The sequence below is a fragment of the Pituophis catenifer genome, unplaced genomic scaffold (genome assembly GCF_029215685.1).
Source record: "Pituophis catenifer annectens isolate HBS135680 unplaced genomic scaffold, rPitCat1.0.hap2 SCAF_7, whole genome shotgun sequence".
In the NCBI taxonomy this organism is placed as follows: domain Eukaryota; kingdom Metazoa; phylum Chordata; class Lepidosauria; order Squamata; family Colubridae; genus Pituophis; species Pituophis catenifer.
In genome coordinates, this window is record NW_027256887.1 from 4,719,449 (window position 1) to 4,731,946 (window position 12,498).

The window sequence follows — 12,498 nt, forward strand, 5'->3', positions numbered from 1 at the left end:
AAGTCATTTCGAATGGAGTAAAATAATTGATCAATCACATTATGGTCCACTTTTTTGTTGTTGTTGTTGTAAATACACTGCAGACAATATGCAGAATAATATATGTGCCATATATTTCTTCTTGGAAAGACTCTTTAGTATCTCCGAGGAAGAATCCCTCGTGGGGAGTGGAAGGGAGAGATAACAGAATAGAGTAGAGTAGAGTAGAGTAGAGTAGAGTAGAGTAGAGTAGAGTAGAGTAGAGTAGAGAGAGTAGAATAGGAATAGAATAGGAATAGAAGAGAGAAGAGAGAAGAGAGAAGAGAAGAGAAGAGAAGAGAAGAGAAGAGAAGAGAAGAGAAGAGAAGAGAAGAGAAGAGAAGAGAAGAGAAGAGAAGGGAAGGGAAGGGAAGGGGAAGGGAAGGGAAGGGAAGGGAAGGGAAGAGAAGAGAAGAGAAGAGAAGAGAAGAGAAGAGAAGAGAAGAGAAGAGAAGAGAAGAGAAGAGAAGAGAAGAGAAGAGAAGAGAAGAGAAGAGAAGAGAAGAGAAGAGAAGAGAAGGGAAGGGAAGGGAAGGGAAGGGAAGGGAAGGGAAGAGAAGAGAAGAGAAGAGAAGAGAAGAGAAGAGAAGAGAAGAGAAGAGAAGAGAAGAGAAGAGAAGAGAAGAGAAGAGAAGAGAAGAGAAGAGAAGAGAAGAGAAGAGAAGAGAAGAGAAGAGATAACAGAATAGGATAGGATGGGAGGGCAAGGCAGGGCAGGGCAGGAGAGCGGAAGGGAGGGAAGAGATGAATCGAACAGAACAGAACAAAAAAGTTGGAAGGGACCTTGGAGGTCTTCTAGTCCAACCCCCACCTTAGGCAGAAAACCCTCCACCACTTCAGACAAATGGTTATCCAACATCTTCTTTAAAACTTCCAGTGTTGGAGCATTCACAACTTCTGGAGGCAAGTTGTTCCACTGATTCATTGTTCTCACTGTCAGGAAATTTCTCCTTAGTTCTAGGTTGTTTCTCTCCTTGATTAGTTTCCACCCATCGCTTCTTGTCCTACCCTCAGATGCTTTGGAGAATAGCTTGACTCCCTCTTCTTTGTGGTAGCCTCTGAGAATTTTAAGTTCTTACAAATAGTTCCTGATCACATTTGGGCTGCTTAGCAAACTGGCTCACATTTATGGCCGTTCGCAATATTCTGTAGTTGCATAACCATGATTTATGACTTTTTTTGGTCAAAAACTGATGTTTTTTCCAGTAAAAAAGTCCATTACATACAAGGGAGACTGCTAGACAGGAGTGAAATCCAGCAGGTTCTGACAGGTTCTGGAGAACCGGTAGTGGAAATTTTGAGCAGTTCGGAGAATCAATAGCGGAAATTTTGAGTAGTTCGGAAAACTGGCAAATACCACCTCTGGCTGGCCCCAAAGTGGGGTGGGAATGGAGATTTTACAGTATTCTTCCCCTGCCACACCCAACAAGCCATGCCCCACAAGCCACACCACGCCTACCAAGCCACGCCCACAGTACTGCTAGAGATTGCCTATAGAATGTCAGTTTCGTAATTGACCTATTACCAAGATTTAACAACTCTCTCTATATTTGCTGGAAGGCAGCACTTTTGAATCCTGCAAAGAATATTCCCAAATTCTGAATAAGATTGTAGTTTAAGGGCAGTTGTGGGATGCAACTGGTTTAACAACCGGTTTGGTGAGTGCGTGCTTTGTGTGGGATTCGCACGTGCAGCGTTCAAAAACCGGCCATTTTAAGATTAAAAACCTACCTTCTATGTCAGCGCCGGTGAGTAAAACAGCGGACGCGCAGCAATCCGCTGTGCTGTGTGAATCAGCTGAGCTAAAAAAACAGGGAAATACAGGACAGGAAAGGGCAGGGGCGGGTGGGAGGGGCCAACTGCTCACCGGAACTACCGGTTTGCCCGAACCGATTCAAACCGGCTGAATCCCAACCCTGTTTAAGGGATAATAGAGATATAAGCAAAGGTTCACATCGTTGGAATAACATTTGGTCCCCTTTATTCTGCATTAATCAGCTCATTTGCTTCTTCTCTTTTCAGTCCAAAATGCACACTTTTGGCTAACGTTGGAAGGAACGACATCTACAGAAACAGAAAAGACTACTCAGATGTAAGAATTCGACGTCGTGTTGGAGTAATTTAACATGGGTGGTGCGGTGGCCTAGAAGTGGAGCGCTCGCCTCACAATCAGGAGGCTGTGAGTTTGATTCTAAGTAGAGGCTGATATTTCACTCTCTGGCCACAATGAGAATATATCTGCTGAATATAACTCCGCATTGGTGACAGGAAGGGCATCCGGCCAATAAACATTCAGCTCCATTCAGTTGCCCCAACTCCACTCTGCAAGGGATTACTATGGGGATCATTAAACGACGTAAAAAAATATTGGAGTAATTTAATATGCACAATTTTTGCAACGGAGTGCCTCAAAATTAACAGGGGATATTTTTGCTGTCTAGATATATGAGCCAGAAGGAGTGAAAATTTTCAGGTGCCCATCTCCAATCTTCTTTGCCAATGTTGATTTCTTCAAGGAAAAATTGACTGCTGCGGTAAGCATTTCGTAAACTATAATCTTAACAGAAATGACTTCCCACAAAACTTTTACTTTTTAAACCATGTTGTTTTTATGTTTTATTTTTATTTTAAAATAAAAATTGATTTTAAAAAATAATTAAAAAAATAAAATTTATATATATATATATAACCGTGTAATTAACTTAACAAGGGCAGTGATTCGCTTAACAACTGTGGCCAGAAAGGTTGCAAAATGGGGCAAAACTCACTTTAAAACTGCCTCACTTAGCGACCGAATGTTTGGGCTCAATTGTGGTCACACGTCGAGGACTACCAGCGCAATTAAACGTATAACTGGAATCTATTTTAAATCAAGTCCGTGTTCTCCACTTGAAAAGAAACTTGGAACATACTAAGATGATTAAAAAATAATAATCCAATATCTGCTAAAAAATAATTCCATATTTCAGGTTGGTTTTAAACCGTTGAGAGTGTTACAGAAACGCAACAAAGCTCTAAGGAAAATGAAGAAGATGCTAAAAAAGGGGGAGCTTCAAGAAACGCCGGTAAGAATCCTTAATTATTTAAATGGCAGCAGAAAACTTATGGCCGGTCTCATTTTATTTTATTTTATTTTATTTTATTTTATTTTATTTTATTTTATTTTATTTTATTATTTTATTTTATTTTATTTTATTTTATTATTAATTTAATTTAATTTAATATTTATAAATTTATATTGCCACCTATTCACACGTGATGATTCAAGGTGGCTTAAAAAACTATAAAAACCTCATATAAAAAACAATAAAACCAATAAAGGAGAGAATCATAGAATAAATTAATAAAATAATATAATAAAATAATCCCCCACCCCCTGTCCCGGCGACATCACAGGAACCATTTAATGGGCTCCATCCCGCTCTGGATTCCCCAGGCCCGCTGGCAGAACCAGGTCTTCAACGCCTTCCGGAAGAGTGTCAGAGTGGGGGCCGTTCTAATCTCTGAGGGAATGATGTTCCAGAAAGAGGGAGCCACCACAGAGAAGGCCCTTCTTCTGGGTCCCACCAGGTGTATCTCTCTAGGGGATGGGACCCGTGTCATTCCTTGCCTCCCCGCTCTGGTGGGTCAGGTAGATGTGACCAGCAGGAGACGGTCCCTCAGATCACCTGGTCCCAAGCCATGAAGGGCTTTAAAGGTGACAACCAGCACCTTAAATTGCACCCGGAAGCAAATCGGCAACCAACGCAGCTCCCGCAGGATAGGTGATACAAGGGGTGGGTTCTAAATTTTTTTACTACCGGTTCTGTGGGCGTGGCTTATTTTGTGGGTGTGGCTTGGAGGTCATGTGACTAGGTGGGCATGGCTAGCTGGTCAGAGTCATTTCTGGAAGGTCCTCGCACTTACGACCAGTCCTCGCACTTATGACCCGATTCATTTGTTTGCTTTTAACACTGATCAGCTGTAGGGCGGCCCTTTGAAGCCCCGCGGCAAGAGTTTAAACAGTTTTTTTCCCTCTAGTCATCAGCTGGGACTCAGGAGGCAGCAATAGATTGGGGGTGGGACCAAATAAAAGGTAAGAATAACGTGGGTGGGGGGGTGGGAGGGCGGGGGGGAGAACCGGTTCGGTGACGTCATATCGTCACCGCTACCAGCTCGGCCGAACCGGACCGAACCGGGAGGAACCCACCACTGGGTGATACATTGGCACACCAAGGTCAGCACAAAACTATGTTGGCCGTCGCACTTTGCACCAACTGGAGCTTCCGGATGCTCTTCAAGGGCAGCCCCATGTAGAGCGCATTACATGGGAACATTACTCTTGATGTACAAGGAAACAACTTACCTTAAATTTCAGAACTGACAGGTCCAATTTCTCTTTTCGGGGTTAAGAAGCATTCTGAACATTTTCCTTCTTTCTTTTTTTTTTTTTCATTCAGAAAGGTTTTCTCTGTACCGTCACTAGTGTGACCGATTCGGAGGAAGAGCTGGACAACAACAGGATTGAAGAGTTGAATCAGCCCATCAATACCAAGGATTTTCCAATTCAGATCGACTGGAACGCAAACCTGCCTCCCAACATCAAAGTTCCAAGAATTGACGTTCATAGCGTCATTCTTGATTTTTCAGCGGTATCGTTTCTTGACGTGTCAGCCATGAGGATCATCGGAGAGGTAAAACTATATTCTACATAATATATGTAGACTTCATGGCAAGAGAGCGGCGTGGTGGCCTAGTGGCGGAGCTCTCAACTCACAATCAGGAGGCTGTGAGTTTGATTCTAGGTAGCGGAAGATATTTCTTTCTCTGGGCGCAAAGAGAAAATATCTGCTGTGACCTCCCCATGGGCATCAGAAAGGGCATCCGGCCAGTAAAGGCTCAACTCCATTCAGTCGCCCTGACTCCACCCCAATGCAAGTACAGGGTTTTTTTTATTATTTATTTATTTTATTTATTATATATACTATTTATATTCTATACATATAAACAAATAAATTTTTATTCTATACATATAAAATACTAGCTATCTATCTACCTATCATCCATCTATTTATCTATTTACCTATCTATCTATCTATCTATCTATCTATCTATCTATCTATCTATCTATCTATCTTTCTATCTTTCTATCTATCTATCTATCTATCTATCTATCTATCTATATCTTTATATCTCTATCTATATATCTCTATCTATCTCTATCTATTTAACATCTATCTATCTATGGTATCTATCTATCTATCTATCTATCTATCTATCTATCTATCATCTATCTACTGTATCTATGGTATCTATCTATCTATCTCTATCTCTTATCTCTTATCTCTTATCCATTATCTCTCTATCTCTATCTCTATCTAATATCTATTATCTATTATCTATCTATCTATTTCTATCTCTGTCTATTATCTATTATCTATTATCTATTATCTATTATCTATTATCTATTATCTATTATCTATTATCTATTATCTATTATCTATTATCTATTATCTATCTATATATCATCTATCTCTATCTCTATCTATTATTTATTATTTATCTATCTATCTCTATCTCTATTATTTATTATTTATCTATCTCTATCTCTATCTATTATTTGTTTATTATTTATCTATATCTCTTATCTCTTATCTCTTATCTATTATCTATTATCTATTATTTCTTATTTCTTATCTATTATCTATCTATCTATCTATCTATCTCTATCTATTATTTATTATCTATTATCTATTATCTATTTATCTATCTCTATATGTATATAAAATTTTAAAAACCCTGTAATATATAACAGTTCATTTAGTGACTGCTCAAAGTTACAACAGCACTGAAAAAGTGACTTACAACCCTTTTTCACACTTACGACCGTTGTAGCATCCCGATGGTCACGTGATCAAAATTCAGACGCTTGGCAACTGACTCCTATTTATGACGGTTGCAGTGTCCTGGGGTTGTGCGATCCCTTTTTGTGACCTGACTAGCAAAATCACTGGGGAAGCCAGAGTCCCTTAAACAGGGCTCGGCAACCTTAAACACTCAAAGAGCCATTTGGACCGTTTCCCACAGAAAAAAAAACACCGGGAGCCACAAAACCCTTCCCGTCCCTGACTATTTCTTGTTATTATTATGTTATTTATATAGTGATGATGCCAAGTTATTATCGCATTCTACATTATTGTATATACCTTTGCCTGCCTAGAGTTAAATATCACTCATTCCTCTTTTTTACAGACTTTGAGAGAATTCATCCGGATTGACGTTGAAGTCTATATTGTGGGCGCATATGGTAAGGGTCTTTCTTATTGACTTTGTGACCTCCATTCAGATGCCCATGTGAGTGGTGCGGTGGCCTAGAGGTGGAGCTCTCGCCTCACAATCAGGAGGCTGTGAGTTTGATCCTAGGTAGAGGCAGATATTTCGCTCACATTGAGAATATATCTGCTGAACAAAACTCCTCATTGGCAACAGGAAGGGCATCCGGCCAATAAACACTCAGCTCCATTCAGTTGCCCAGACTCACCCCACGAGGGATTATGGGATTGTTAAAAGGAGATGATACAGATGCCCATGGAAAACAATACTCTGTGTGTGTGTTTAAAAAGCTGCTTTAAAAAATATTAAATCACGGCACTCCTGCAAAGGAGATACTGAATCCAAAAGTAAATATGTGGAACAAATTAAATGATACAGATAGTCCCCCACATATGACCATAATTGAGTACAAAATGTCTCTTCCTAAACAGAAAATGGTTGTTAAGTGAGTTTTAGGCCATTTTATGATCATTCTTGCCCCAGTTGTGAAATTAGTAACACAGTTGTTAAATGAATCCACCTTCCTCATTGCTTGTCAGAAGGTCGCAAAAGGGGATCACATGACCTGGGGACACTGCAACCATCATAAATATGAGTCGGTTGCCAGGCATCTGAATTTTGAACACGTGACCATGGGGATGCTGGAGTGGTCATAAGTGTGAAAAACGGTCATAAGCAGCGGTGGGTTTCCAATATTCTTACCACTGGTTCGCCCCGCTCGTGCACGCTTGCTTCGCACACGCTCATTCCATGCATGCGCCCGGCCTTCCGTGCATGCACTTTGCTTGCTTGTGTGCCTTCCGCACATGCTCCCGGCCTTGAAAATATGCCTAAATAGGACGGTATAGAACCGGGGCAGATCGATCAGCCCACCCGCGATCTCCGCTACCAGTTCGCCTGAACTGGTACGAACCGGCTGAATTTCACCTCTGGTTAGAAGTCACTTTTTTCAGTGCCGTTTGTAAATTCCAGTGGCCGTTGAATGAATGGCTGTATGTCAAAGAGTACCTGGAGCATTTAAGAATTAGCTGCATCATTTTCTAGGCTTGTAATTCTGTATCTCTCTCTCCCTCTTCCACCTTTCTTCCCTCTTCCCTTTTTTCCTCCCAATCTACACCCCTCCCCCCGCAAAAGATGGCCTACTGGAGAAGCTACAGAGATGTGGATTTTTCGATGAGGAAATTAAGCCATCCATCTTTTTTCTGACCATCCACGACGCGCTTTTATATATTTTGATGAAGAAGGATGCGACCATCCCTTCATCAAAAGTCAAAGACATTACGGTGAGGCTGTACATTTATTCGTATATATTTCAAAAGCAGAATTTAAAATCATGCACAGTGGGAATATGAGAGCAAAAGCAACATTTAAGGATGACTGGACCTTTGCAACCAAGAATTATCGGGATGATAAGAGCATATATTGAATAAAATAAATAAATAAATAAATAAATAAATAAATAAATAAATAAATAAATAAATAAATAAATAAATAAATAAATAAATAAATATAGAGCAGTGATAGCTAACCTTTTTGCCATCGCGTGCCAAAAGCGGGGTGAGCGTGAGGGGGTCGTGTGCGCATGTGCCCACACCCATAATTTTATGCACCCCACCCTCGCGCATGCGTGCACGCCCCCCCCGCACTCCCCCCGCTTTTGTCACCTGAGGGCCCGTTTTGTATTCTCCCCAGGCTCCAGAGCCTTTCTAGAAGCCTGAGGAGGGCGAAAACAGTGTCCCCCACCCGGAGGCCCTCCGGAGGCCAGAAATGGCCCGTTATCTCAGGGGGTGGGGAAGGCTGTTTTTGCCCTCCTCAGACTCCTACAAAGGCTCTGGAGCCTGGGGAGAGCAAAAAAACGGGCCTTCTGGTCCCACTGGAAGTTGGCAAATGGGCCGTTTCCAGCCTCCAGAGGGCCTCCAGGGGGTGGGGAAGGCCGTTTTCACCCTCCCCAAGCTCCTAGAAAGGCTCTGGAGCCTGGGGAGAGCAAAAAATGGGCCTTCATTCCCCCCCAGGCCCTCTGGAGGCAGGAACCAGTCTGTTTCCCTACTTCCGGTGGGCCCAGAAGGCCCAAACGGAGCTGAGCTCACGTGCCCACTGATATGGCTCTGCGTGCCACTTGTGGCACATGTGCCATAGGTTCGATATCATGGATATAGAGCCACGGTGGCTCCAGTGGTTAGAGTGCAGTACTGCAGGCTACTTCTGCTGCCTGCCGGCTGCCTGCAATTTGGCAGTTCGAATCTCACCAGGCTCAAGGCTGACTCAGCCTTCCGTCCTTTCGAAGTGGGTCAAATGAGGATCCAGAGTGTTGGGGGCAAGAGGCTGACTCTGTAAATCGCTTAGAGTGGGCTGTAAAGCACTGTGAAGCGGTATATAAGTCTAAGTGCTATTGCTATATTGGGGTTTCTGTTTTCCCCTTAGACTTCCAAAATTTTACAGGTACTCCTGGACTTATGACCACAACTGAGCAAGACATTTATTAGGTGACCTTTGCCACCGTTGTTAAGTGAATCACTATCGTTGATAATTAATAACCTGGTTGTTAAGTGAACCTGGGTTCCCCACTGACTTTGCTTGTTAGAAGGCCGCAAAAGGTAATCACACAACCTTGGGAAAGAGCAACGGTCATAAATACGAATCAGTTGCCAAACCTCTGAATTTTAATCAGGTGACCATGGGGGATGCTGCAACGGTCGTAAGTGTGAAACACAATCCTAAGTCACTTTTTTCAGTGCCGTTCGGTCACTAAATGAACTTTTGTAAGTGAAAGACTACCTCTATGTTTTTTTCGGGATCCAATTCACATTTCAGCCTTTTTTTCATGTGGCTGCCATCTAACATATTTTCGACCATAATTTAGGGACCAAGGACTTCACGTAACGTAGTCGGTAAAACATAGGGAGTCCAACTGAGATCGCCGTAGGATTAACTTGCTATAAATCAACAAGAGATTTTTTTAAAAAATTAAAATGAGAGAATCCATTGTTAACACACCGAACGTTTATTCCATTACAGGATAATCAAAACAACAATCACTATATAATTAACACAAGCGGAGGATTGCGCAATCGTGAAACAACGGTAAGGCTCTCTTCTCGGTCTTGAATATCATCAATAAAATTAAGAGCCTACGAGAGACTCTTGAATGTAGCTCTCCCAGAAGGCCTGAGGGGGTCTGAATGTTATTTTTTTTAAAAAAAAAAAATATTAATAATACAAAATTAAAAAAACATTGGACATAGATATGCCATCACTGGTTCCAAACATCCTCCGTCACTTTACAATAATATTAGTACTCATATAAACATATAGTTCTTTAGCTTTGTTCATTATTTAAACATAATATGATATAATATTTATACTTTTTTCCCTTATTTCTGTATATTTATTCATCTCTTAAACATACATTTATCTTTAATAACATCTATATTTTTGTTCTAACACTATATATTTGTCTTGGCTACCCTCTTGTTATCTATCCAATCATAAAATTGTTCCCAGATTTTGTAGTACTTAGTTTTGCTTTTATCCTTGAGTTCCAAAGTGAGTCTGTCCATTTCTGCGCAGTTAAAGATTTTCAGTAATATTTCCTCTTCAGTTGGAATATCTTTCTCAGTCGCAAGAGGGGATCATATGACCCCGGGACTCTGCAATCATCATAAATATGAATCAGTTGCCAAGCATCTGAATTTTGATCATATGACCGTGGGGATGCTGCAATGGTCATAAATGTGAAAAGGAATCCTAAGTCACTTTTTCCTGAGTCCTTGTAACTTCGAACAGTCACTAAATGAACTCTTGTAAGTCGAGGACTATATGTTTTTATTCTCGATTGAATTCCAATTTTGGTGACGGCTTCTGATGACCATCTCAGCTACAACCTGTAGTGGGATTCAAATCCCATCGCTACCGGTTTGCTCGTGGGCGCGTGGGCGCTCGCTCGCGCATGTGACGCTTCTGCACATGTGCAGAAGTTTTTGTGCATGCACAGAGACGTCCGGGTGGGTGGGCGGAGCCTCTCACCACCACCGCTACCAGGGCGAACCGGTAGCAACCCACCACTGGCTACAATCTTTTTGGGGGCAACGGTATGAAAGTGGCTTGCTGTTACTTTACTTCCTAAATAAAACACAAATGTTTGTTTGTTTCGTTCCCACAGGAATTAACAGAAACGAGATTTTAAAACAAAAGACGATTGGCGAAGAACCACACCGGAGTGTGAAAAAGTTAAGAAAAAGAGAGAAATGTTGGTTCTTCAACAAGACTCCACATTGAGTGATGTCAGAGGTGAAGGCCTGCCCCCTCCTGCAGGCACACAAGTCACATACATTTACACGTCTGTACAAAAGAAGGCGGGACTTCCATAGACAATCGTTTTTGCTATTTAACTTTAAAAAAAAAATCTTTTGTTTGGTTTGTTTTTCTCCGTTTCTTCCGGAAAAAAAATATTGGTGTTTTGTATTTTAACTTTTTTTGAATAAAAATAGATTTTTTTTAAAAAAAAAAAAAGGAAGCACTTAACCCAGATGTATGTGTATAAAAATGTGTCTATAACGTATTATATGAAAATCCTGATCTCAAAGAGCAGAGGTATGCAGTACCAAAAGGTTAAATATCAATTTTATTGTACGTTCTCTGCAGATTTGTATACGGTGTCTGTAAATAATTCCATTTATAGGTTGAAGATTGTACATTTCCAGGTTTGTAAATTGTTTACGTACTTCAAAATGTTTTATTTTTTTCCAATACTTTATATTTTATGGTGTAAATATTCCTTCCATAAAAGTTTTCTTTTTAAAGAATAAATAAAAGACTTTTATCTGTAGCCCTCAACTTGCAACCACTTAGAATCACACCCAGGTTAAAGACAATTTTTGCCACCCTCGTTCAGCAAAACACTGAAGTTGTTAAGCGAATCACGAGGTCGTTATACGAGTCTTGATTTGCCCCATTGATTTTGCTGGTCGGAAGGCAATCTTATACATCACACGTTTTCCAAGATGGCAATACTACATTTTAACCAATAAAGATTTATAGTTCAGAGTTGAAACAGTGGGATCCTTGGACCACTCTCGGAGTTTGGTGATTTTCTTGCTAGACGTTTTGTTACCCAACTAGCGAACATCATCAGTGCTAGGAGGGAGCGTGGAGAGGAAGTCCTTGGTGCTCTCGGAGGTTGGTGGTTTTCTTGCAGACGTTTCGTTACCCAACTTGGTAACATCATCAATGCTAGACACTTCGATACATGAATTTTTGTGACCCTCCCTATTAATCAAATTAGATTGTAAATTTGCGGTAATTCATGGCTGGTCTGTTAATCTATAGATATTAACTCCAGTTTTTTTCTCTCTGCTTTAGCCATTCCTACTTGACTTGCCCGGATCTAATAAACCGTAAAAGCTAAAATAACCGACGTGTTTATATATAACAGTGATGGCGAACCTATGGCACGCGTGCCACAGGTGGCACACGGAGACATATTGGTAGGCACACGAGTGTCGCCCTAGCTCAGCTCCAGCACGGATGTGCATGCTGGGCAGCTGATTTTCGGGCCTTCTGGGCCCACCGGAAGTCGGCAAATGGGCTGTTTCTGGCCTCTGGAGGGTCTCCGGTGGGGGTAGGGAAGGCTGTTTTTGCCCTCCCCAGGCTCCTAGATAGCCTCTGGAGCCTGGGGAGGGCAAAAAAAAACGGGCCTACTGGGCCCACCGTGCCATCACACGGGACCATGGGGGGATCACGCATGCTTGTGCGGGGGGGGGGGGGGTGCAGGGTGCATAAAATTATGGGTGTGACCACCCTGCACTCCCCCCGCTTTTGGCACTCGATGGCAAAAAGGTTAGCCATCACTGGTATATAACATATTGCTTCGATGCTTTATGAAATATAAATACGGAGATTTTCAACATGCGTTGGACCAATGCAAAAGACCGTTGTAACTACACTTTGTTCTTATTTTCAGAAACGATCAGAGCTTTCTCCTTAGAAAATCACGTTTTTTTTCCGGCTTGAAGAAATAGAAAATAATAGAAGAGACCTTGGAGGTCTTCTAATCCAACCCCCTGCTTAGAATAATAAGAATAAGAAAAGCATTTTGTTTCTCTTTACTCCTCAGTACCCCCCCCACCCACCCCAAACAAAAGCGATAGCCTCATGTAAACGAGCAAACAG

The 12,498-nt window shown here is 41.4% G+C and overlaps 1 protein-coding gene across 1 annotated transcript in view; it reads left to right on the forward strand.

Moving 5' to 3' along the window:
- The window catches only part of SLC26A3 (solute carrier family 26 member 3), a 33,425-nt gene extending 21,112 nt beyond the window's left edge, over positions 1 to 12,313 (forward strand). The window contains exons 13-20 of the mRNA XM_070947457.1: positions 2,041 to 2,110; positions 2,460 to 2,552; positions 2,988 to 3,083; positions 4,458 to 4,691; positions 6,250 to 6,304; positions 7,465 to 7,613; positions 9,346 to 9,411; positions 12,290 to 12,313. Coding sequence (XP_070803558.1) covers positions 2,041 to 2,110; positions 2,460 to 2,552; positions 2,988 to 3,083; positions 4,458 to 4,691; positions 6,250 to 6,304; positions 7,465 to 7,613; positions 9,346 to 9,411; positions 12,290 to 12,313 — 787 coding nt within the window. The remainder of the gene's footprint in view (positions 1 to 2,040; positions 2,111 to 2,459; positions 2,553 to 2,987; positions 3,084 to 4,457; positions 4,692 to 6,249; positions 6,305 to 7,464; positions 7,614 to 9,345; positions 9,412 to 12,289) is intronic.
- The last annotated feature ends 185 nt before the right edge of the window (positions 12,314 to 12,498 follow it).